At 51.5% G+C, this 26,455-nt stretch overlaps 1 protein-coding gene across 3 annotated transcripts in view; it reads left to right on the top strand.

Annotated features, from left to right (window-relative positions):
- Positions 1-26,455, top strand: part of RNF220 (ring finger protein 220) — a gene marked incomplete at its 5' end in the record, with an annotated part of 217,980 nt that overhangs the window by 125,362 nt on the left and 66,163 nt on the right. For all 3 annotated transcript variants that reach the window (XM_080623510.1, XM_080623508.1, XM_080623507.1), the window contains 2 exons: positions 6,203-6,332; positions 20,704-20,749. In XM_080623510.1, the coding sequence (XP_080479636.1) occupies positions 6,203-6,332; positions 20,704-20,749 (176 nt within the window). The remainder of the gene's footprint in view (positions 1-6,202; positions 6,333-20,703; positions 20,750-26,455) is intronic.

Raw genomic sequence — 26,455 nt, 5'->3', positions numbered from 1 at the left:
TAAGCTGCTTGGTAGCCGGGCGCCTTAGTAGGGAACGGTGTCGGGGATCAGGCCCTTAAAGGGATGCAGGAGGCTGAGCTCAGCCCTTTGCTGTGCTTCAGTTTGCTCATGAGGTTGTAGAGGTCCCCCAGTCTGTCTGTCCCTCTCTGTGGTCCCTCTATATACCCCAGCGTGATAAAGCCTGCTGTCACTCATCCCTGGACAATCTAAGTCCAGCTTGTGCTGATGCGCTGTGGCAGCTTTGCACTGTGACGCAGGAGTGAAAGGAGTGGCTCCTCAAAAGCCTTTTCTTACTTGAAAAGCCACTTTTCCAGAGTGCTCCCTTCATGCCAGCACAGACCTCCAAAACGCACATGCTTCAGGGAAGGATAGGTCTGCTCAGCGCAGGGGGATCCCTTGGTGATCTGGATGCACTCGCTGCACTGTGGAGTGCTTGCAGAGTTAGGTTGTGCTGTGGATGCAGCTGTGGCCAGATCACAGAATCACATACTTGTGAGGGCTGGAAGGCACGTTTGGAGATCATTTAGGCAGGGCCTCATAGAGCAGGTTACACAGGATAGTGAACCCAGCCACAGCATGCAAACCTGGAATCACCTCATTGCCCACCTCCAGTGCCTGGCTATACATTGCCCTGTGCAGAGCAAGTGCAGGAGAGGCCAGATCCAGGACACTGGGTCGTGGGCAGCACGCTGAGGTCTGCATCTCCTACAGCCAAGGTCTGCATCCCACACAACCAAGGTCTGCATCACACAGCCAGCTAGGAGCCCACAGGAGGGGAAGGGGCTGCTAGACAGAGCAGGACATGTCCTGACCTCAACCACTTCCCTTCTGCAGGTTTTGGTGGGCCATGTGTCTTTTGGCCTCGGTCAAAACCATCAGGATCCATGGCAGCACCTAGCAATGGCACTGGGAGCACACCAGTAAATAACAGGGAGATGGGAGAGCGATGAGCAACGTTATTCCCGCCCTCACTTCACCACCAAACACTTTGTGCCTCTGCTGTTATTTCAGGGTGCTCTGCACTGACACATGAACCATCTCCACCTTTCTTGCCTCATTGTTGTCATCCTCCCCTGGCTGTGGCTGCCACTTACTGTCAGTGCTCTGTGAGCCCCATCAGCTGCAGCGCGGGCTCGCCAGGAGAATAGCGAGCATTTGGCTATTTCCAAGCTAATATGGGGCTTTCTTTGAATTATTGTTTTTTGAGCTGGAAGGAAAAGAGGCTTGTCACACAAGATATCTGCTATCAGTACACAAATAACAGCAAGCCCATCATCGAATGGAAAATAATCGCCGCGGAAACCGAGTTGCAGAGGAGCCGGGAGGGATTATTACAGGAGCTGGCAGTGGCAATGCTGTCAAGGAGCCTGTGTCAGCACTTCCATTACCACCCACCTGGTTTCAGCACGGCCCCCGAAGCGGTGTGCGGGGTCCCAGCATGGGTCATTTCTATTCAGAAGAGTTTCAGATCAACTGGCTTTGATTGGGTTTAAATGATGGAGTGTTTAAAAGGGAGAGAGAGGAAATAGGAGGGTGAGATGGAGGGAGGCATCTCAGAGGAGGGGGAGTTTGGTACTCAGACAAGTGGAAAACAGTTTGAGATAGGAGAAATCAAGAGTTGGGAGAGAAGAGCTGGTCCTCCCGCGGGCAAGTTTCAGATGGCCGTGAGGAAGGACAGTGTGAGGAGAAGATGGCCTGAAGCCTGGGCAGAGGCGCTGAGGTCTGACCAGCAAAGGACTCTTAGAAAAGAACAAATGCATCCCCAGCAGTGGAACGTGCTCCCATCTATGCTCTCTACCTGCTGCCACCGCCTGTGCCGCTGGGGTGGCATCCCTGGGGAGGCACCTGGCTGGGCAAGAAGCCATCAGCAGAGCTGAGCAACTGAAATAAACTGAAATTTCACTCATTTGGCAACCTGCTGAGCTCTGGTCCTCACGCCTGAAAACTTTGCTCATTCAGAGTGACTTGGGAGCATCATTTGTTTTGTGCCGCGTAGTGATGAGGAGCTGTATACATCACGTGCTGTCGTGGACTGGGTCCCTTTTTTCCTCACTTAAATACTCTCCAAAACATCAGAATGGCTTGTGAAGGGTAAGCTTTCCCTTCCAAATGACCCAGCCCTGACCTCCAAATGACTCACGGTGCTGACAGCCCTCCATTCCAGGGCACAGAGGTGGGGATGTCTTCATGCTTTCACACCTACTGAGTGCCAGGCTTGCATTCCTGGTACCTGAATCCAGCTTCCAGCCTGGAGCCCAGGTCCCATTAGCAGTCGCTTTGCAGTGAATCCAGCCTGACTCAGAGGACTCAGGAGAGTTATTCTGGATCCATGTCAGTGTAATTGAGGGCAGGATCTGGCCCTGGATCCCCAGCTGAATAAGGCATGTTCAGTTCAGTCCCCGCCTGAACTGGGATCTGTTGGCAGACACTCTCCAAAGGAGCCCGTGGACAAATTCCCCCATGCAGGGGTGCGTCTGCGTATCGAGCCCTCTGCTTTCAGAGCAGGAAATATTGGGTTTCAACACTTGGAGTTAAACATTTCCGCAGAGCCCAGGAGATGGTGTGAACAGCAGGAGCACCAAGGCTCTGCCTTTTCATCTCTCTGGCACTGGCGAGCAGGGGGTAGGCAGTGGGGGAAGCAGGCTGAGCCAAGGAGGGTAAACACTGGAGCGGAGCCTACCGAGTAACCAGAGAGCAAGGGGAGAGAGAGGGGCAAAGAAAACAAAAACACAGCTGCCAGAAAACAAAAGGCTGAAAAGAGCCATTCAGGGTCTCCCAGGAGTGTGTTTGGCACAGGGCAGCAGTGCTCACTGCTGGAGCAGGCTCCGGTCCAGCCCGCTCAGGGGTATGGACCATGGGCAAATCAAAGCTGCCTGCTCCCCTAAGCAGGGTAAGCATCTACACCCCAGCACCATCCAGCCACACAAAGTGTAGCATCCTTTGCTTTTTAGTGCATACCAGGATGTCCCTGCTCTGGAGAAGAGGGATGTATGCATCTCACTTTACCTTTGCATTCACAAGCAAAAACCAGGGATTTGCAATGTGCATACTCTCCCTCCACCTAGCATCCCACACTGCAGAGCTGGGTACCACTGCCCAGTATGAGACATCACAGTGTGGGATGTGCCAGGCTTTGGGGCACGCTGTGGATGCGGATGCTGCTGATCTGGGGAGACGCATCCCGCTGGCAGCCTCTGTGGCACTGCAGGATGCAGCAGGTTTCATGGACCTGAGGAGAGTTGCGTAGGTGTCCCGCTGGCTCTGGATATGATCCCTCCCTTCTGACTGTCACTTGCACTTAGCCTTGCTCCTGCAAAAGCACGGTTGTCAGCCCCTTGGGCCAGAAGCCAGGCTCCTTCTGCCTCCTGCTTTGCAATCTGTACATCAGGGACTTGGCTGCATGTCCAGGTCCCTGTTCTCCTGCCCCTCTGGAAGCTCTTACTCCAATGTAAGCACCTGCCTCCTGCTTTGCAATCTTTACATCAGGGACTTGGCTGCATGTCCAGGTCCCTGTTCTCCTGCCCCTCTGGAAGCCCTTACTCCAATGCAAGCACCAGCCTCCTGCACTCACTGGATCAGGGGATCATCCCTGACTGTCGCAGGGATGTGGGCTGACAGCTGTCATGTCCTTCCTTGGCAGAAAGTGGCCACCATTTCGTTGATGTAGTTGATGGGTCACGCCATTGCTGCTCATTTCTTCTGCTGGCCCACGCTGAGATTGGGAGTGGCCACCATGGAAGGCAGCACAGCTCCTTCCCATGATCTGAGATCTCTCCCCATTGAAATCCAGAGTCACCTCTGCTTAGGAGCGTGCAGCCCATGGAAGAGCCCTGAAGAGCAAGCAGGGGGTGAGGACCTGGGTGTACAGGAGGTTGAAAAAGGCGCCAGCCTGTTGGAACTGACCTGGTCCCCAAGAGGGACCCCATCTGTGCCTGCTGGTCTAAGGCTGTCCATCCCAGCAATGGGGTCCAGTACACTCTGTCATCCCCTCCTTAGAGAGCAGAGACCTGGGAATGCTCAACCTCTGGTTCACCCTCTGGTGCTGCTGAGAGCATCCCTGCCCCACCATCCCAAGCTGTGGGTGGCAGGCGAGGGGCTCGCGGGCCCCACGGTGGTGGCCTGGGCTGGGAGCAGGGATGCGGTGCGGTAGGGCGGAGGGCAGCCTGTTTACCCACCCATCTGCTAACCCCACAGCAGGGATCCAGCAGGATTTCCCGTCCGCTCAAAGGTTGCCTATTTATTTTGGGAGGGAGACTCAGACAGTTCCATTGTTTTGCTGTGAAGTTGGGGTTATAAATAGCAGGTGGTTGGGGATGCTCTGGGGCTATTTTGGGCCCCCACTATACAAAAGTGGAAAAGCTCCAAGAGGAAGGTGGAATTACTGAAATGCCGACCTTTCCCGCATGGGTCAGCAGGAGCTGGCTGTTTGGGTTGGGTTCTGGGCATTATTTAAACACAGGGGAAGGAGGAGAAAGGAAGGTGCTCCCAGTTGCATTGGACTCATGCTGTGTCCTCCCTGGCAGAAAGGTGGTAGGGATGAGGAATTGAGGTTCCTAGGGTCTGCCCAGGAGTCATCAGGAGCAGCTCAAATTCAGTGGAGAGACCACCTGCATTTTCCCCTGCAAAAGGAAGAGCTCTCAGTGGATGGAGAGTGGGTAGGTAGAGGATGCCACATAGCAGTGGCCTGCCCCACTTGTCCCTCATGCCTCAGTTTCCAACCCCTTCTATAAGGAGGCTGAAGAAAAGGGCAGGTAACACCCCTCCAACAGCCCCTCTCCTGCCAGGCACGTACTGTGTCCTGCTGGAAGGCAAGGATGAGCCAAGGTGACCCTCAAATTTATTTCAGACCCTTCCTCTCGTTAAATGCCTGCGCCAGGTGACAGTGAGCAGCAGGACCCAGTAAAGCCACTCACACCAATGTTTTATATTTTGAGAAGGTCTATTCCTTTAATGGGGGTTCATTTAACTGGGCTCTGCCATTGTTAGGAGCCATAAAATGGCACCTTTTGGCTCCTGATTGGAAGGCCATGGTGCACGCAATCCCCTCGTATCCAGCGCCGGCTGCTTTATTGTGCATTACTGCCTCTCACTCAGATTTAACCAATTTGATCCATGTCTAATACATAAATAAATAATCCAGCGAGAGGGTTCACGTTGGATGACAACAGGCGGCTATAAAGCATGTTTCTCCCTGCCAAAGCCATCTGAGCCAGGCTCCGCACGCCCTCTCATGAGCAGAGCTGCTAATACAGCTGGGAGAGGGGGGCCTGGAGACCCGCGGGTTCCTCTGTTTTATTGAAACTTCATTGTTTGCTTTAGAGTTTTATTTTATGTTAAATAGATGCTGTATATGCCTTACAGAGGGGGCAATAAAGTTTCTGAGCTGGAGGAAATTGGCTTCGGAGGAGGGATTGAACCAAGGAGATGTGGTTGGGGAGGGGAACAGCGGGAAGGATTTTCAGAGAGGAGGGTGTGAGGCTGCATCCTGCTTCCAGGTGGCCCCAGGTACTTGGGACTGAAGAACACAGGCATCTCACCTAGGAATGGTGCAGCCCCCAGGTCCTGGAGCTCAAGCAGATGAAGGGTCCAGAGCTGCTGGTGGTGAGGAAAGTGCAAGGGGCACCATCCCAGCCCCGAACAGGGTGAGCCAGGTCCCAGTGACCACAGGGGCAGCCATGCTGAGCATCCAGACCTGCTCCCTGCCATCCACAGCCTGGCACTGCAGGGTCTTCTCTGCCTCCCAACCATGTGTGCCCATGGAGAATCACTCTGCCCTTCCCGGGGGTCATCCTGACCCACCCAGCTTCAGGAGTGCTGAGGAGGATGAAGATGGCTCTTCTTGACTTGGTGTTATTAGTTCACAGGATCAGTGGGTAGGGCTGTGCCACACCGCTTGCACTGCAAACTGGGAGAGCAAGGGTTGCACAGCATCACTTTCAAAATGTGGCTGTTGCTGCTTTCCATGTAAGACTGGAGAGCCCATAGCTGGAGATGGGATGCTCTCATGCCAGTTGCTGTCCTGCTGAAGAACAGAGATAGTCCCTGACCCAGGGAGCGTGGGACAGGGAGAGAAACAGGGCTATACCAGGAGAAAATTCCCTGGTTTCAGACCTCAGCTAGGATAAGACCAGGTCAGAGAGCAGGTGATGCTGACGGCAGCTGATCAAAGCTAAAGCTTTCTTCCTTCTTTTCCTTCCCACAGGCAAAAAGAAAGCGACTTTGTTTGACAGCCAGGCTCCGATCTGCCCCATCTGCCAGGTCCTCCTTCGCCCCGGGGAGTTGCAGGAGCACATGGAGCAGGAGCTGGAGAAGCTCACCCAGCTGAACATCAGGTAAGCAGCTCCCTTGGGTCCACCAGCATCCCTGCTTAGCCAGCCTGAGCACCTGAGGATAGCAGAGGAGATGGTGGTACCCACAGCTATCAGATACAGGAGATCTAATGCTAGCCAGTGGGGCAGAAACATTTCCCTGGAGTTCACTGCAATGGTAAAGCCAGGTAGAAATGCCCCCTGGAAGGCACAGACACCTGTTTCCCTGCAGAAATCATGTTGCTCGCATCCTGTGATGGAGCAGGCCTGCGGCATGATGAGCACTGCCCCTTAGCTGCCTGCAGCTCCCTTCAGCTTTCCCCAGCACAGCAAAGTCCCCTGTTTAAAATAATAATTGCATTCTAAGTGCTAGCAGTTATTTAGGAAACGGCTACAGCCAAGGGTTGGCAGATCCCTGGCCCTGCCTCCATAAAACTCAGCAGCCTTGGAAAAGAACGTGTTTATTTCAATTATTAATGAATTCCCCGGTCATTAAAAGGTGAGGAAAGGAATCAAACTGCCGACTAGAAGCAAAGTTACATCACCAGGTGGTGGGAGAGGAGGGAGAGTGCATGCGTCAGTGTGTATGTGTGTGCCAGGGCAAGGGGGTGCATGTGGCTGTGCATAGTGCGGAGGATGCAGAATCCATCCCTGCCTGGCTTGGGTCTTCCTTTCAACTCAGCAATAGCTGTTGCAGATGAAAGGAGAAGGAGAGAGCTTTAGAAAGAAAGACCTCCCCAAGTGAGTCCTGGCTGAGATCTCCCAAATCCAGCACCCACAGCCTCAGGCTGAGATCCGCATCCCCATTGCAGGCATTGCACGGAAAGATGGAGATGGTGGGGGGGCCGTGGGGAACAGGCAGCGCATTTATCCCCTGCGACACCCAGTCCTCCTGCGAGCGTAATTTATGGTGTAATTTGGGCTGCATCCAACTTAATAAAGGGCCACTGCAAATTAGTGAACAGGTTTAAATGAACAGAAGCAATTAGTGCTCGGAGGAGCCCATCAAAGAAGTTGGGCCAATATCAGAGTGAAACTGAAACCGCAAGCCAGGAGCGGAGGCTGGCTGGCGCGAGGCGGTGATGGGAAGGTGGCGTTTAATGGGAGAGGAAAGGAAACCCTAAATCATAAAGCATGACAAGGGCCATTGTGGGCCAGCTGACAAATGAAAAAGAATGGCATTATTCCTTTAAATAACAGCAGCAGTTAGAGAGGAGACAGCTCTCCCCAGCTTGCCCTCGCTTCCCCGGCCCGCTCTGCTCGGCCACGCAGGCGATGAAGAAGAATCAGAGGTCTTTATTAATTATTAAATAACGACTCCCTCCATAGCGTGATAGATAACGTCCAATCTAGTCGATGGATTCAGGCGAAGGAGGCTAATCTGTAACACAGCAGCTTTGCACAGGGATGGTCTCTCCCAGTCTTGGTGGGAGCCAGCAGGCAGGGTGGGCAGCAATAGCAGGCAGTGGGATGTGAGCAGGTCGAGGTCCTATGTGCTGCCTAGCTCTACTGGGGCAGCTCAACCCAGCGGGTGGCCACATCTCCCGTTTCCCCACCCTTCCTGGCTGGAGGAGCCGGGAGCAAGAACACATCAACAAGAGGAGAGAGAAACTAATAATGATCTCAAATAACCCAATAAACATAAAAATAAAATGTAGGCCTATAAACATGACGGGCACCGGCAGCCCTGGCCGCTCCCTGCCAATACTGACTTGTTAGGGAAATGGCTGAGCAGCTGTTACTTATCAGTGTGATGGGGAGAAGTGAACCGGGGGGCTGCTTTCCAAGGGCCTTTTATTTTTCTTAATTTAAAGAGGATGCAGCCAATCATGGCTCGTGCTGTTAAGTTTTAATAAACCTTAATGATTTGCAACAAAATCATAAATTTCCTGCTCTCGGGGTTAGGAAGGCAGATCCCCTTCTGCCCACTGAGCCTGCAGTACCAGGGACTTGATGGGTGACACAGCAGCTCCTGCCATGGCATCGGGGCTCCCTGTGTGCTGGGATTTCACCTGACACAGCGTGGCCATGGGGCTGTGTGGTGGGGAGCCAGATGAGATGCTGCCAAAGGGCCAGATCAAGAGGGGAAAGGCTGATGAAGGAGCTGCCCCATGCCATTGACTCTGCTGAGTATTGAGCATTCACCAGGGGCTTTTGGGCATTGCAAGAGTGGGGAGCTCCACATTGCTCAGAGGAGCACAGAGGAAAGCAAGGAGGAAAAGGGATTCCTCCAGGTCATCACAGGATCTTTTTGGGGCTGGGATACAAGGGAGCTGTAGGAGCCACCTGGATGATGCTTCCCCATGGTCGCAGCTCACCAACAGCCTGGGATTCCAACCCACCCACACCAATGACTCCTTGCTCAGCTGGTGGGATTGGGGTTTGCTATCTCACAGGGACAGGGACAGCATCTCTTCCCCAAGAGCAGTGCTGGTGTGACGATCCTGGCTCGCGGCAGGGACATCTCAAGGTCAACCCAGCTGGAGCATCACCCAGCGAGGCAGGAGGAGCCATGCTGAGCCACAGGGCAGCACCCACCCATGCCAAGGTGCTATGCATGCCCTGGGGATGGACACTGGCCACTGGACAAGTGATGAACGTCACTCAGAAGGATCCAGCCATGGTGCAGGGTCAAGATTTCCCTCGAAAAAACAGGGGGAATGAGGGCCTGAGTTTCTATCTCTGCTGCCTTCTTGGTGTGCCCAGCGTCCCAGAGCAGAAGGAGAGACCTGCTGGTGCTCACCCCACAGCTCCTCCACCCTGTGTGGGTCCAAGCGAGCCCCGTGCACAGCTCCGCTCAGCGAGGCAAGGCTCTCTGAATGCAAATTTCATTTCTGAGCCACTGGCGCTGTTTCAAGAGCCGGCAGCCTCCGAGCCCTTCTCGGTGTTACATATGTAACAGCCTCATTGAACTTGACATGTCAAATTCAGGCCATTTGTGCAAAATCTCCCTTTAATAATACCGTTTCATTTCGCTCAAATGAGACTTGAATGCATGTAAAATGGAAAAGGATATTTAAGCGCTAACATTAGGCAGATGTCTTGCCAGAGGCCGATTGAATATATGAGATTTTGAAGTGCTTAACACGTTTTCGGTGCTCCCTCTTAGAATATGTCACCTGGCTTTCTTTTTTCTCCCCCTCCTTTCTTTTTTTTCTCCCCCTCTTTAAGTGAAGGGTATAAATTGAAAGAAAACAAAACTACAAGCCTTGGGTTTATGGGGTTTAACTCTTGCCAGCCAAGACTGTTAGCATTCCTCCTCCAAAGAGGAGTTCACCTTCACAGAGCAAAAGCACAAAGCGGCTGCATGGCGCTGTGCAGGAGGGATGCTCTCCTTGCTCTGCATGTACAGCTTGGAGAGCAAAAGGTGCCGATCCCCAGCTGAGCAGCCAAGTGCCACCAAGGTGAAAATAAGAAATAATAACAGCAAACCTTTGTGTACAGCGATGCCCTGTGCCCCAGCCAGGCTGGTCGCTGCAGCATACATGAATATTCCTGGCTTGTGTGCATGAAGCTTATCTGTGTGCTAGATGCAGGTCTCCTATCCTCACTTGATTTATATTCACTTGTTTTACACCTCACCCGTATTAAAGGCTTGCAATAAAGCACACTGAAATGTGAGAGTCTCTGGAGCTGTCAGGGGCCCCAGCTCTGAGCTTTAGCTGCAGATGCATTTCCCCAGCCCAGGGCTACCCAGGGAGTACAGGCAGACACAGCATTTGGGAGCAGCACCCATGAGTGTCCCTTGGCACAGGCACACACACCCCCCCATCCTTGTGCACATATGAGTGCATTGCTGCATATGTCAATGCAGGTAAATACCAAGAGCAGAGGTGGTGGACCCCTAAACCCTGCCCACTGCTCCACAGGCAGTGACCAACCTGCTTACGATGGGGAGGCTGTGTGGAGAAGGGGCAGGTCTGGGGCTATGGTTGGAGTTTGGGGTGGAGGGAAAATAAATTTGATGACAGATAAGGTGTAAGGGAGGCACAGCGGGAGCTGTGGAGCCCACTTCAGCTGATGGTCCCTGGTGGGCTCACAGTGCTTTCTAGGGTTTGGGGAAGAGGCATTTATTGGCCATTTAAAAAGCCTTAGGAAGTCACATTACAAATATTACAGTTGCTGAGTCAAGCACTTGAAGGCTGGGAATGTGCCTTTGGAGGCAGTGGTTTTAATAACATGATGCTCTGGTCTTCAATATGCAGCACTCTTTTTAAAATATGTATTTGGCAAGGGGCATTTTTACCTCCCTGTGTGACAGCTAACAGTTTCTTCTCTGCATTGCCTTGCTCCTAGAACAAACCTATGCTTCAGAGCTGTGATTTCACCTCCCCAAAAGAATGAGGTGCAGAGGGTGTAGCGGTGAGTTGGGCCATGCCTGCCCTGTTCCTTCTTTTGCAGGTGAAAGATTGTGCGAGCACAGACAAGACTATCTCAGCTCTTTGCCTTATTTAAAGGGGTTTCTTAGCTCAGCAGATGTAGCCAGCAGTATCCTCATGCTGTGTTTTAATATTGCCTATGCCTGTGCATCCCAGAGCTGGGCATGGTTGTGCATCCCCATTGCCTCCAGGGGTGGACATGCTTGGGTGGGCAATGGGGGGTGATGCTGATCTCACAGTGCCCCATGGCTGTGAGAACTCTCTCCTTCACTTTTCTTCCTCTCCTTCCTCCACATTGAATAATTAACCTGAGCATATTTGTGTTTTAAAGCCCATGCCCACCAGTTGGCTGTTCCCAGTGTGGGCTAGCAGCTCTCATTGCTCCTTGCCACTGTGCTGAGAGTGTGGAGACACATCCCTGCGCACCCAGCATCTCGGGAGCTACTAATTCTTCCTAATGACCTTTCTGGTGTGTCTTCTGATTCTCTGATTGGGAAACATTTCCCAGAAGTCAGAGGGCATCAGGGTCTCTCACCTTGGTGCAAATGGAAAGTGCTGCAGGCAGTTTTCTGGTGACCTCAAATATACTGTCATGAAGAGGGAACCAAATAGTACCAGGGAAAGGAGGGCAAGATGCAGTGGGAAGTCCTGTTTCAAAGCAGGTGAAATGTCCAGATGAGAGATTTAGCTTGGCTCTTGCAGCCAGCTTTGGTTCATGTCAGAGGAAAAGAGCCAACCATGAGATTGTGGTGCCCTAGCTCCTGTAGCAGCTCTCAGTGCACCTCTGCCCAGGCTTAAATCTTCCTTCAGCATCCCTCTTCAGATTCTTTTCCCTCATTTGCATGTGTGCTCTTTTCCTCTCAGCAGCCAGGGTTGTAGCAGAAAGTGCTGCCTCAGCCCCTGGCACCGCACTGAGCATCCTCACTCTGCTGGGGAGGGGGGGCTTCAGCTTGAGGCTTCTTTATGTAGACAGGCACAACGATAGCTCTCCTCAGGGAACAGAAGCAGCTCTGGACCTGATGGGATAAAGAACAGAGAGGAAGCTGGCAGTATAGCTAAAACATGAAGGCCTTGGACCTTGGGAGATGGCCTGGTCGCTCCAGGCAGGGCCCCTGTCCTTGAGAGATGTCTCCAGATATCTGGAGATGCATCCTGGATTTCACATCCTTTCACAGGTTGCTTTCCCAGTGTTTCATGGACTTTCTGGTTAAAGTCATCCTGTGGTAACCACTCAAAGTCTGCACCAGCGACTCCTGCTGATGGACAAGGAGAGAAGCACACAATCCCTGTGTTCCCTCTATGCCCAAATGACAAGGGCTCTCTGCATTACTCCTCGTCAGAATAAGGACCTAGAGCAAGTTATGAGATGTGTCTCATAATGCTCTCCTCCTCAGGGCACCCTATGTTTAAATACAGCTGCTCCTCACACTGCCCCAGGCACAGGTTTGCTTCATCTCAGTGGGATCTGCTGAGCACTGCATTGTCCCAGAGGGCCCTTGGAGGAGACCTTCCCGGGGATGCGGGAGCGGTTGTTCTGGGAAGGGCGAGCGGCCGCACTGCAGGTCCAGCAGGATAAATAGAGTGTGTAAAACCCGAATTAGCTCTGTTGTCATGTGTCACACTAGGGTCATGGCTCTCGCCTCAGGTCTCCTTGATTTATGCCTGGGGACTTTAACTTGATGGCCAGGTACTTGCGCAGACTTCTTGTGCAGCGAACACTGCAGGAGCCCCAGCATCTGAATGAGTGAGATTAGAGACAGTTTTCAGTGAGAAGGCCTTTTTCCCAAAGCTCCACTGAAATACATGCTAATTCTCTTCCCTGCATGTGGTAGCCACCTGCAAGCGTTCCAGAGAGGGCAAGGAGCCCTGTCCAACAAGTGAGATTACAACCAGTGAAAAGCAAGCACTGCAACCTCCTGCTGCTCAGCTTCATCCTTTTCATTCCTTCTTTTTCTTCTCTCTCCACCTTCTTCTTTTCCTTTCTTCCCTTTCTCCCCCTTTTCTTCCCCCTCCCTCCATCTCTCCCCACCCCCCGGTATCAAGGCGACATCTCCAAGCCAAGTACTTTTAATTTCGCCTGTGGCCCTTGCTGACACGGTGGATATGCACAGCAAGTTAAATTCCCGCCTGATCAATAAAGCAGAAGCAGTGTGTCCGACTGGTCGATATTTTTTTATCTGTCTTCAGCCCAGTCCTGCTGATGACAGCCCCCTGCGCTTCAGCAAAGGCACTCAAGGGCATCGGGCTTTGGCAACACAGCTCTTTTTTTTTTTTATTTAAATTAAAAAAAAAAAAAACCCTAGATGCCTTAAAAAAAAAAAAAGTTCACAGAGTTTGGCCTTTGCTTAATAACGTTTTATGATTTATCTTAATTTTTAATTGAAAAAAATCTGCGAATTAATTGATTTCTGGGACTTGCCAATTAACATTGTAATTGGGTGCATGATAAATTCTGAGGGAGCATCATTTTTCTCCCTCTCCCCCTTGTCACCGAGAAGGGGAATCATGAGGGCAGCAGCTTCCTATCCGTGCGCCTCCCGCTCCTTCCTGAGGTGCCGCTGCCCTCCTTCCCCCTTGCCACTGTATCTTAAAGAAGGAACAAGAAAGCTAATAAAGTCGTGTTATTAGAGTCTCGCCAGAGGTGACCCCTCAAGGCATAAATCCAGGCCAGGGAGATGGTGGGGACAGGTACTATTAAGTGCCTGACAGTGCTTTGCAAGGCAGGACTGGGTACCTCCCCTGCAGCATCCTCTCCTCAGGCCATGGGGAAGGTGTCCAGACAGCCTGGGGCTTTCCTGGAGGGCTCTGACACCCCTCAAGGTGTTCAACCAAGCGATTCATTACTTGTGATGTCTCCCTGATGCTCTCCCCATGTGTGAGTTGCAGTACTCATGAGCCTTCACACAATGCATGGCTGCTCCTGGGACAGACCCAACTGTGGCACCGAACATCTGGCACCCAAACGGCTGTTTCTCACAGCATACGCAGCATCCAGGGCTTGTCCCACAGCCATGTCCCCCAGTAAAACCAGTCTGCTGGGGCAGGCTGGAGCTTGGGAGCTGCTGCTTTGCTCTGGGGACACAGAAGTGTTATTTGCACCCTGCTCTGTCCCCAAGCACCCCAGGGAGAGAGTCCTGCCCTATAGCAGCAACAGAGCATCCCATGCCACATGGCAGAGGTGTTCAGTGTAGGACCTCAGCTCTGGGGTCATAGTGTCCAGATTCAGGCATGGACACATCTCCAGCTGTGTGGGAAGTAGCATTACCTAAAGCTTTCTCCAGCAATGTGTCAGATTCAAATGAAACACACTCTGTCACCAGGGAAACCTGCCTGGAAGTGTCAACGTCTCCATGATACCTGAGCAGGGTGTAGGAACAGGGTGACGTCCCTATGTGGGGTGCAGAAAAGTGGTTGCGCTGGCTGCTGATAAAACAAGGAGTGAGGTAGCAGGGCAGGGAGAGAGAACAAGCCACATCTAGGGACTGAGGTGGGGAATGGAAATACCAAGTAAACTAAAGGGTGCTTGGTGTCTCTAGTGCTTCTCCCACCCACTTCACGTGCTGGTGTTGTTCCAGAATCAGAGTTCTTCACCTGGTGTGCAGAGAGCCGCATAACACACAGAGTTGAGACATTTGTGTATGGATCACCTCATGGCAGTCAGCTCAGGTGTCCCATGCACTGTCTAAAGGCCATGAGCTTGGATGGGGCTTCACTGTGCTGTCCTGCAGCACTCACTGCACCCCAGTGTGTGCAGGGGGTGAAGGATATCAGCCTGGTGGAGCCACAGCTCTTCCCACCAGCCAGAACACCAGAAAGGCCAGGATCAGCCCAGCTCCATGTCTGCCAGTGTCAGTGGCAGGGAATGATGGGGGAATGGAAGAATGGAAGGAGATTTACGAGGAGCGGAGTCTGTTTATTATCTAGCAAATGTGGTGCTGCTGATACCATGGATTTATCCTCTTTCATCCCCCCTCTGATTTGTGTCCCTGCCCCTCACTGTGGCAGATTAATCATAGACAGAAAGGGATGAGAGACCCTCCAGCTTCCTCCTGTGCACTCAGAGGGTAGCAATGACAGCAGCCTGGACCCTTCATCCACAGCTTCTCCAGTGGAGAGAGCACAAGCCATACAGCTGCCTGTCCCGCTTAGAGTTGCCCCATTCCTTTCCTCCCATGGCAGATGCCAGAGAAGGCAGAGGCTGCTGCTCACAGTCCATGGGTGAGAGCACTTCTCATGGATCAGGGCTTTCAGGGTAGCACAGTGGGTGAGAAAATTTGTGGGTTATGTATCCCCTCATTCCTGCAGTGCCCTGAAAGTGCTATGAATGTTCCTACAAGTGCTTTCAGACCTGCGGTACCCACAGACCATTCCCTGACTCTGGGGCATGGGTTTGCAGGCTGGGGTTTGGCACCTCAGAGAGCAAAGCCTTCTTCTGCTGCGGAATCCCTGGACAGCAGGAGGCCTGTGAAGGGACGCATGGAAACCCAAGGGTGAGAAATAAATCTTCGGTCAGTTATTTGCCCTGAAGCGATGTATGCCTTCTTCAGAGCCTCTCCTGAACTGCCACGTGAGCTGGGAATAATTAAACAGCCATTACAGCCGCGGTAGCAAAGAGCCCCCCAGATCAATCTAATGCATGACCTTTCCCTCTGACTTTCCTTTTTATTTTTCCAGCCACCTTCTTTTCAAATAGTGGGAGAGAAATGAAGCAGCCTTCCCGCCCCAGCCTCCTGCTTCATCCCAGGACCACTGCATCCTCACCCAGAAACCTATCGCCTGCTCTGAGTGGGGTCTCCTGGCAGGGGTATGAAGTACCAGGAGTTGATAAGAAAACCCAGCAGGGGAGAAAGAGCCAGAGGTGTGAATGGGATGGAGCAAATAGGGGAATTTAGCATGGCCAGGTCATGCCACAGTGGTTTATGATCTGGCTTCATTTCTGCTGTAGCTTCATGTCTTTGAGAGAGGCGGGTTGCTGTACTGCAGGGTCAGGTTTGTCACAGCTGATCATGTTGGTCTCACAAATGCTGACTGGGGGAGCATTTGGGAAGCACTGCATTGTAGGTGCAGAGTGTTTCTGCTCCTGACTCCACATCTTTGGCAATCTTTCCATTGCTCAGCCTCTTTACCCTTCACGGGATGCACGGGATGCTAAAGGAGCCACAGCAGGTTAAAAACCCCAGCGCGCTTCCCCTGACAGCACAGATCACAACCGGCCATGCTGGGCACTGTCACCTGCAGCTGGGTGAGGATTTGGCCTCATATAGTTAAATAAAAAAATCAAACTCCTATTTCCTTATTTAGGCTTCAAGTGACACCTCTGCTTATTTAAACTGGTGTTCACAAAAACCCAATCCCCTCCTTACCCAGCGACTGCTTATTTACAACTGGCACTGCCATTCACATGGCTCTGCTGGAGGCTTGCTTTGCTGCTGGGGCTCTCATCCCAAGGCTGTGTGTTCAAGCCACGAGTCCTGCAGCTGAAAACAAATTGTTTCCACTGGGTTATTATCTGTTTTAAGAAATACATCAGTTGACAGCAGCTTGTAGAAACCTTTTGGCTTTGTAGAATCTTACGTAGGATCTGCTGCATGTGCTTTTGCTGGTACCCATCAAATCCAGAGGGCTGCTGAGAGTTGGTGTGTAGAAGAATTGCAGAGCTGGAAGACACCAGCTGCATGGTAGCAGCCCTCTTCCCACCTCTTTACACCTTTTCTGGCTCTAATGTCGTTAAGGGATGAACACAAACATCTGTAGCTGCCCAAGCTCAAGGAACTTCTCTTGCAGTTGTTATTAATTACGTGCAGGGAGTGCTGCCAGGGGGTGGCTGCTGTGCCAGGTACTGAGCTCAGCCCTTCCTTGATGGATGCTCATCATAAGCCCTGCCTTGCATTGAGTGAGGGCTTTGAAGAAATCTTGTTTTAACATGCTTGGGGAGCCTAAGCAGCTGTGGTGGGCTGAAGTGCAGCATCACAGCTGTTTCTGGTCTTACTGTTGCACTCAGATTCCAGGCAAGCCCCATCACTGTTCTGTACTCACATTTCCCCTCTGAGTACATGGTCTTCTCACTCAGGCTGTAGTCACAACCGCAACACAACTTTCCAGCCCTTGCTCCAGGGTGCTGCAGTGATGCCCTGGCGCAGATACTCTGTGTGTGTTGCAGTGAGCACAGAGGAAGAATGCTCCTGTCCCTGCTTCCCTGGGGCAGATGCCTGACACCAGCCTTCTGCCTATGCTGGGGAGGAGTGAGAGCCCTGGCTGCGCATGGTGGGTTCTGGCAGCAAGAGCAGACCTTGAGTCATGGTCCTCTGCCTGGCAGCTGATAGCGGGGAAGGGCTTATCTTGTCTCCTCACTTGGGCACCCAGAAAACTTTCCTTTGGAGCAAAGCTGAGATTCCTACACAATAAGGGATGATAAGGGACCACTCCTTGCATGTTGCTTCTTTTCCTATGGCAAGTATACTCCAAAAGACATAACAAAATAAATAAAGACTTTATAAGGCCATTGTGTATAACAGCAACCATGGCAGGGGGAGAGAAACACTAAGACTGGGTAAGAAGGACACATATTTGGTGTGCTGAGCTACTCTTTGCCCTTTGGGATGTCATGACATATAGACTGGGTCTGAACAGCCCCTTGGAGCTCACTCAGGGAGATGCGAGGGGGTTCCCAGTTGCATCTGGGGATGCTCCTAACCAAATCTCTGCCTCGGGTTAAAAGACATCTGCATGTCTGTGGTGTACTCTGAGTCTCACTTTCATTGCGGAGGGTCTTGCTGAGAGTAAATGATCCTCTTAAAGCTGATGTGCCCTAATATAGAGGAGTGATGGGTCCCTGGTGGGCACCCTATGGCACATGGGGACCTGGCCATGCAGCTCCCATTAAGGGTGATGCAGCTGCAAGGATGGACAGAGCCCTCCCGCAGCACCAGAGCAGGGACCTTGTTTTGTCCTCACAGAGATGCAGGGCACTCAAACACGTGGGTATGCCCAAATGCATGACCAGAACTTGTGTCTCAGCCCCAAGAAAGGGAACCAGCGAGGAAGCAGCCTCATATCACTTGGAAATGCAAAGTTGTCAGGAGAGAGAGAAGGAGGTTGCCCAAATTGCTGGGTCTTTCCAGGGCATTTCTTGTCATCTTTGGTATTTTGGGGGGGTTGCCTAAAAAGGAAAGAGGTTGTTTTGTTGTAATGAACTAGATAAACAATTCCCCAAATAGATTAAAACTAACTGTAACTTAGAAAAGCGGGTAGTAATTATATTTTATTAGCTAGCAAAACACCATTTTTTTATTTCATAGGATAATTCTGTGTAAATCACCTTAATTAGAAGTGTCAGGCGAGCCCGTGAATATCATACTTAGTAACTAATTTCCTATGTACAGGTTATAATTTAAAACACATGGATCACGCGCAGAGTGGAAATATGCTAGCCATGAAATAATGTGGGGAGTGTTGGGGTTATTACTATGTAAATGTGTAATCATTTCAGACCACTGAAGCCTGGCTGGGTGATTAAAGAGAATCCCAAGGTCTCCAAAGATTGTGCTGTCTGCAAGGGCCTAGAGCGAAAAAACTTTAAAAGGCACCAAAAAGTGTTTGAACTTTAAAGGTCTTGATTTCCCTTTTACCATTTTTAATTTGTCTGCGGTGTTTATGGAGGGGAAGGTCTCTCTTTGCTGACAGCCTTTCGAATCTCAGCCCGCTGCCAGCATCCTTAAGAGGTGCAAGGGGCTACAGCGGCTGTAATTCGGGGGTTGTTTAGTGGGATGGAGGAAAGCACCCTTATACTCCAGGGTCTTGGGACTTGGATGACCGGGGCTTGTGCCTATTCCCGACCAATCTCTATAAATAAATAAAAACCAATTGCAACCTCTTATTAGTAAGAGTGGGGCTAAATTGTGAGGAGGGGGTGGTTCTTAATAATCCTTCAAATATAGAATAAAGTAAACTTTGTCAAGTTAACTAAATCAGTCCTCTTCCTTATCTGTCCCAACAGCAGAAGCTTGGCCTTCAGCTGACCAAAGAAACTCCCATCCCGGAAACTGCAGTTTCCTGGCACAAACACCATTTCTAGGAGGAATTAATGAGATTCTTCCTCTTTCCCCTGAAAAGGAATAATTTTAAACACCTTTAACAAGAAAAGGGAGGAAATGAGTTGGTTTTTTTAACCTGGTGTTTGGGTTATAAAAGGAAAATAAAGTTGTTTCACACTTCAGGTGATTGAGGGATTCAAGGTAGTGCTGGAGATGGGGAGGGGATAGAAATCTTTCCAATCACATGCATTTGGGTGCAGGCTGGAGCTGGTGCCAGGGCTGCATCTCAGGGAACAGCAGGGACTGACTTTGCTCTGTGCTACCTCCTTAGAGCAGGGGAGCAGAACTGGGGGACATCCTGCACCCTCCAGTAAGCATCCAGCAGCACATTCCCTCAGGGAAGCAGGGCTATGAGGGAGTTGATACTGCAGCCTGTGATCCCTGGTCCCCAGGAACTGCAGTCACTTGCTCCAGGAGCAGAGCTGCAGCATTTGGGGTGACCTGATGGCAATGGATAACTGCGTGTTTCCCCACATTTTGGGATGAGGGGTGAGGGCGGTGGCACTGGGAGAGGAGGGGGCCATAGCCCTGGGAGAAAACACCTTCCTCCATCCCTGCTCATTTCATAACACCCAGCCATCTGCCAAATCAAGGCAGATTAAAGCCAGCCAAATTCAATTTCTCCCTGCTGGCACTGCAGCTCGGCATCTGGGGCTAAAGTGTCCCCGACAAAGCGAACATGACAGGCACATTGCTTTTTTGTCACATCTAGTACCGTGTTGATCTTCTAAAAGTCTCATAAAAATTTATTGATGTCTCCCATATTGCTGTGATTGAGAAGAAAGGAGCACGGGGTGTGCAGAGCCGGGCGCGCGCGCGCGGGCGAGCGTGTGTGCGTGTGTATATTAATGTTTCTGAAGTAGATCTGATTTGATATGTCTTGTTCTATTGTCAGCATCTGTTTAGCGAGGCTTTTTAATACTTTCTGGCTGCCGATCACTCATCCTTAGCCTGGGATGCAGGCTTGCATACAAATTTTGTTATTAAACACAATTCCATTCCCCCCCTTTCCTTCCCCAGCCTCCCCCCTCCACACACCCACCCATCCATCATCTCCCCGGGGCTATGGGGAGCTGGGAGCCAGCCACCCCACCGGCATGCACTTACAAGCCCAAGCACTGGGCTTGGCAACATATTTCAAGAGCCTTTTTCCTGCTGCAGGTGCTTTGCATTGACAAATCGAATCATGGGGAAATAATTTATTTCCTAATGCTGTTTGCAGCATGTTAGCAGGAGAATTTACATGAGAGAGATTACTTTAATAACCAAAAAATTACAGTGCAGGCCTCCCTGCCATGTCGGCTTTGATATGTAATTGTTTCAAGTTTAACCTGTCTGGAGGGGGGGGAAGGTGTTATTAAATCTATAGCATCTCCCGCTGGCGAGGGCAGGCGAGGCGGAGCAGCGTGGCGGGGACCTCCTTTCCTGCTAAATGGGGACCAAGCTGAATTAACAAATCACTGCATCCTCCGGCAGAGCTGCTGCCCCCACGCTGCGGTTGGAGCTGTGAGGATCTCTCTCTTGCTCCTATGCCGATTTCATCTCCTTCTTTCAGTCCCTCCTTTTTTTATGGTTCCTGATCCTCCGCTCCCCTTTCCTTGGCTTCCTTCCCTGTGCCCCTGCAGGCTTGGTCTCATTTTCCCCAGGGCTGAGAGAGAAGCTACGCAATACCCCAAGGAGGGGAAAGCCAGGATTTGACTCTGCATTGTGTGTCTGGGTTTTGGAGGTTCCACTTGTAGGACCATTTTATCCCAGCTGGAGAAACAGTCGGAGCTGCCCTCCTTTCCGTGCCCCTCTGGTCAGGGTGAGGAGGCTTTCCTTGGTCTGGGGAAGGAGGGACCTTGTGAGATCCCTCAAAGTGCTCCCACATTGCCCACCACAGTATTTCAATGACTCTGATTCCATTCTCTTCTCTCTTGGCAGCAAGAGCTCCATCCTGAAGGATGCCATGGCAGCAGGCACCCCCAAGGTAAGTGAGAACAACTCAGCACACTTCCTTCCCTCAGAGGGATGCTTTTTACACCCCATCACCTTCCCAGCCTGCTCCCTCTATTGCTGTTCGGTGTGTTCCAGGAAGGTAGCCACACTATGGGAGCCAGTGCTGGGAGAAGCTGCTGTTCCACTGGGCTGGAGCAGCCAAGTACCCACACACAGCTTTCTCATTCCCCATGCAGCCAGGGGACAGCAAAACTTTAGGACCCAGTGGGCTCAGGGACTCCAGATTGTGTCTAATGACAGCTAATGAGAGCTGATCACATGCAGGTTGAGCTCAGCCTGGGAAATCATGTGCAGGAGCTCCTGGAGCCAGAGCCATATGCCAGCTTTGGAAGAGGGGAGCGGGACTGTTTCAGGGGAGCAAAGCACACCTGAGGAGGAGCCCAAATCACTAAAAGACCCCATCTCAGCTGCATCCCCCTCCCCAAGACCCACTTCCCATCCACTTAGCTCAGAATGTAAAACTGCAAAATGCACAGAGCATCACTGTGGAGGGCATAATTCACTAATTAGTGTTACCATTAGCTGGACTTCATACGAGAAGGACCAGAGCTTGGGCAGGAAAGTGGGTGGCAGGGAGCACTGCAGGGCATCTGGGCATTGCACAGCCTCTGGAAACCACACTGTGCTCCTCAAGGGGGGCAAAAGTAAGTGGTCCAGGCTCTCTTACCCTTCTGGTGACACATTCCAAGCAGTTTGAGGCTGCTTTGGGATGTTTCAAACAAGCTGGAAAGGGCACTCACAAAATTAAAGCAGCTGGACTCTGAAAGTTTCCTTTTCCCTCCTCATCAGGTCTGAGTGTAGATAACTCAACAGTCCCAAACACATCGCCTGCGAGGGAGAAGGATGGCTAGGAAGACAGATAGCTGTTTGGAGGGAAACACAGCGAGTGACTGACAGAGACCAGATAAAGAAGAAGGTCCATCTCACGGCAGGGCCGGGCTTTTGAAGTTTCCATTGACAAAGAATCCCATTTGCCTTGAGCGAGGGGATTAAACTGGGACTGGAGCGTCGTTCTATGTAAAAGAGATCAATCGTCCCCTGTCACCACATGGATCTTTTTCCTTTGCCCGTCACGTCTGGGGCTAAGAACATTAACTTCAAGAAGCCAGGAGAGCAGGGAGGGAGAGGGTGAAATCAAGAAATCTTTCATTCCCTTCTCAGAGAGCTTGAAAGCCTCTCAGCCCAGGAGGATTCATTATTTCTAGGTGGCTTTTGCTAGGAGACAAGTCCTGTGTGGCATGGGATGGCACAGCGCTGTCACCTTCACCTGAGCTTGGCATTAAAGACCCCTTTGTAACCAGGTGGGATTGAGGAGGAGGATGATGGGGAGATGAAGCTTCTTTCCCCTTCTGTCCACTGAGTGTTTGCAGCATGGGGTGGGAATAGCCCATTGGGATGTGAAGTCCCTCTGAGAAAGTGCTGCTGGGGACAAAGCTGGGCCTCTGGGCCACCATTAACAGGGGTCCCAGGCAGAGGGATGAGGGACAGGTCCCAGTGTGGGCATCACTGGAAGTCTGACAGGAACCACCTAGGAAGAGCTGGGACCTGTTCCATGTCCCAGTTCCCACCCTAAGCACTGGTGGAAGGTGTTTCAGGGACCACAGGGACTGCTGCAATGTCTCCCAGCCAGTCTTCCCCTGGTGCCAACAAAAGTGCCACCACCTCCAGCAGTGGGAGAAAGGGGCTGCACCTCCCCAATCCTCAAGAGCGTTCCCTGGCAGCACAGGCAGGCTGGTTCCACTCAGGGACATGGGAACTGGGGTGGGGTGCAGGCTGGCCCTGTTACTTTTGCTTTAAGACCACTTTAGGACCCGTTTAAGACCTTCGCATGTAGCATCACTACCACTGCTGCTTCTGTGCTGGCCTGAGGCTCTTCCTGGGGTGCACCTGGGGCATGCTCTGTCTCCTGGCTTTGCTGCTATCCCATCCCCATAGTTGGGAATATCTCTCCTGGCAATAAAAGCCCAAATGTAAACGCATGCTCTTCGTGTGCCGCTTTCCTGCCCCTGAAGAGCTGTCACTCACTGCACTGGGTCAATTTTCATGGCAATATGTCAAAGAAAATCCAATCACTCAACATGGGATGTGATGAATGCGGGATTATTGTATCAGGTTCTTCTATTATCAGAGCTGGAGAAGGCAGTGAAAGCCAAGTGAGGGCTGCGAGCTGAGGGGCTCCAGCCAACACATCTGCTTGGTGCCTGGGCTTTCTCCCTGTGAAGGCAGCTTGGAGGGAACACTGAGCACCACATAGCTCTGCAGTGTTCTGGATCCTCACTTGCTTTCTGTTACAGACCAAGTCCAATTGATGGTGGTATGCCAGAGTGGACAAGCCACTTGGACAAGCAGATGACAAACCTGCACAGTGAGCCCCAGGATGAGATTCCTATCTAACCCTGACTGCCACTTACTTAGGAAAGCTGGGCTCTGCCAGCCTTTTGCGGGGGGAAAAAGGCCTGACGTAGCTGCAAGGTGTCTGCAAGAAGTCCTATAGCCTGAAGATAGCAAGGAGAACACCACTGTCTCCTCCCAACAGCAGTTTCTGTCCCTGTTTGCATGCTTGGATGCTCCCCCCAAGGCTTGTGATGCTGGATCTTCTTATTGCTGAGCACCAGGTAGCCCATTGAGTCCCCAGTCGTCAAGGTGACACCTTCCCTGCAGCACTGCCCAGCATGCCCAGAGGCTGTGTCTCAGGCAGACCAGGCAGCAGGGATGACTTTCAGAGGTGTATGGACAACATCGCAGGCTCCATCCAGGCTCATGGCTGTCCAGGGGTCTGAACATAGCTGTCAGCAGTGTGCAGGTCCCCTGGGCATTGCTCCTGGGCTTCATGCTCTCCTGCTGCCTTTCCCCTCTTTCCTCGGCTGCCTCTTGCAAAGGATGGTACAGGAGAGGAGCACAAGCTGAATTAAACCCGTGTTGGTGAGGTGTATGAGCAGCATGTACTCCAAGTGTTACTGTTCTTCGTTGAGCAGCCAGCAATAACTTGGAAAGTCAGCATCCCCAGGTCCTCCTAAGGGCACTTCTTTGCCACTCTCTCTCTGGCCCATGGCTCTCCCTCCATGGGCTATCATCTAGGTGGGTATCATCACTGCACAGAGAGGTCTCAGCCCCTGAATTTCAGGGTATCAGCTGCAGCCTGTTACCTGTCATCTAACAGGAGAACTTACATCCCCTGTGAAAGTGCTGGTACTGACCACAGAAGGGGAAGAGGCTGGGCTCCATGACACATCCCAGCAATCCCGGTGTGCTCAGCATTCGTTTTCCACTGCTGCTCCCTAACATATGACTGCAGATTCACTTTCCCACTAACAGTCCAGCCTGTGCACTGGCTCTTGCTGCAAACAAACACTGATGTGAGCAGCCAGCAACAAAATCCATCTTATGCACCCAGCAGATGCTTGCGGCCAGTTTGTTTAGGTGCGCACCCAGCTCCTCGGAGGGTGCCTGCAGGCAGGCAGCCAGCACAGTGCTCCGAGACCTCCAGCATTGCTGGGAACCAAGCCAGAGTGCCAGAAGCCCCTTTGATTCCCTCACCCACCCCTGTGATTTTACAGCTTCACTGGGCAGTTTGAGAGAGAATTACAGCATCTAGAGGGAAATTTGACCACTAAAGCCCTCCAAGGAAAAAGAGCTTTGAAGCAAGCAAGATTTGGAGCCTTAAACCTTGACAGAATGTCTGTATTAAGCCCTTTCCAGCTGCCTCGCTGGAGATGGAATTTCTAGCCCCAATCATTTAACTTCTCCGTATCACATCTGGTGGTAGGAACAGGGGACGGGTGTCAGGGCCCTGGGGTTTTAACTCCTTCTCTTGTATCATTGGCTCACTGGGAGGGAGTTGCAGAAGTCACTCACCGTATCTGTGCCCCCTCCCTCTGTAACCATGATTTACAAGGAAAGATTAAAGAGCTAAATCTGACACCGCTTTGTGGCAAAGCTATGGCCAAGCTAGGGACACAAGAACAGCCCATAGATATGTGAAAGAGGTGAAATTACATAGGATGAGTGTTGGCTGGTCACAGTCCCTGCCAGTATGGGGTGATGAATACCAGAGCCACTCCAAAAAACACTCTCTGCTAGGTTTTATTCCATAAAACAAATTACCCCATGAATAAACAAAAGCCCCTTGCTCCCCTTGGGCCAAACAGCTGTGCCCTCCCATTGGGCTGGGGGAAAACACTGCGTTCAGCATCAGGAGCAGAGAGGGATGTGGTGACGGAGGAGAGCTGCACAAGCTGGCAGACCCCAGCAGACCTCTTTCCCCTCCATCCCTGGTGTGCCAATGGGCACTTCTGCTGGAAGGGGCCCTTTTCCATACTGTGTAGCTGGTGTCTTGCCCAAGAGGACCCAGAGCTCAATTACAATCCCAGGTGTAACTGTAACATGCACAGAAATAAATCAGTAGCTCACATTTCTGTAAGCTTATTCTGCTTGCAGATCACTGGAATCTTTTAGCCATGGCCAGAAGCTGCTGTTACCATTATTTCTGTTCACTACTCACACCGTTCTCACATTTAGGCCTTTCATCCTCAGTTCCATCCCACCTTTACCTCTGCCAGCTAAAAGCCACTAGGTAATTTTACCTCTAACTTTACCAGGAGCAAATGTGGACCCTCCAAAAGCTTCTAGGAAACTCAGCTCTAATAGTAGCATCTTTGTGTCAGGGATCCTCCAGGAATAACACAAAAAACAGCTAGCAGAGTTAAGGGGTAAAATCACAGCAAGGCCTGGTATCACTCATTGCTTTCGGGTTACAGTTCTCAAGTGATAACAGCTATTAGCAACACTTTGATGGCTTCCCTACCGTGGAGGGGAGGGCAGGAGACAGAAAACATGTCAAGCCATCACCTCCATGTTAAGTGATAAGTACCTATTTAGACAGCAGAGTTAAAGCTGAATGCATCAAACAGGGAACACTTTGTGCCAAAATAGAAGAAAATAATAAAAAAAGCCTATATAGATACATAAAAAGCAGGGTTAGGGTATTTGTTCTGCTGACAGCAGCTGTGATGGATTGTTTAAGAAAAACAGACTCCCTGTGTTTTTCCAGGGCTATCAGAAAGCAGGAGTCCAGCACTTTAATACTCTCAGATGACTGGCCTTGAGAGGCAGCAGAATGTCAGAGGCAGGGGCTGGGCTCTCCCAGCACTGACACCTCACCCGGCTGCCGGCGAGAGGCAGTGCTTGGCACTGGGGTCAACGAGTGCCGGCAATTTCCATCCATTTCCTTGGATGCACCCTGACACCTGCACCCTCCCCTTGTGCTGCCCTGGACACACGTCTTGAGTGCCTGTGGTCTGGGATCTGGTGGCATGTTGGCACCCATGCCCTTGCCAGCATCACCTTGGAGCTGTCCGTGCAGCTGTCCTCCGAGCAGGGAGGAGCAGGTCTGGAGAGCGATGGACTGGGATCACAGCAGCACGTTTGGTTCATGGCATACCCGCTCGTGTATCTATATATGTAAACTTTATGTTGTTCCTTATTTGAATGACACTGCTGAAACATGTGCAGATGCTGTCCAGAACTGCATGGTCCATGGAGAGTGTTGGGAGCTACCAAGGTGTGAACTTTGCAGCATGAGCAAGGCTTACATGGCCTCTGCTTCTTGCTGAGATCCATAGACACAAGTGGGTAAAGCCATAGATCCAGACGTGCCTCTTCTCCTTGGCACGGCATA

Source organism: Psittacula echo (genome assembly GCF_963264785.1).
Source record: "Psittacula echo genome assembly, chromosome: 7".
Classification (NCBI taxonomy): domain Eukaryota; kingdom Metazoa; phylum Chordata; class Aves; order Psittaciformes; family Psittacidae; genus Psittacula; species Psittacula echo.
Note: the sequence above shows the minus strand (reverse complement) of the source record. Positions and strands in the feature narration are given on the sequence as shown.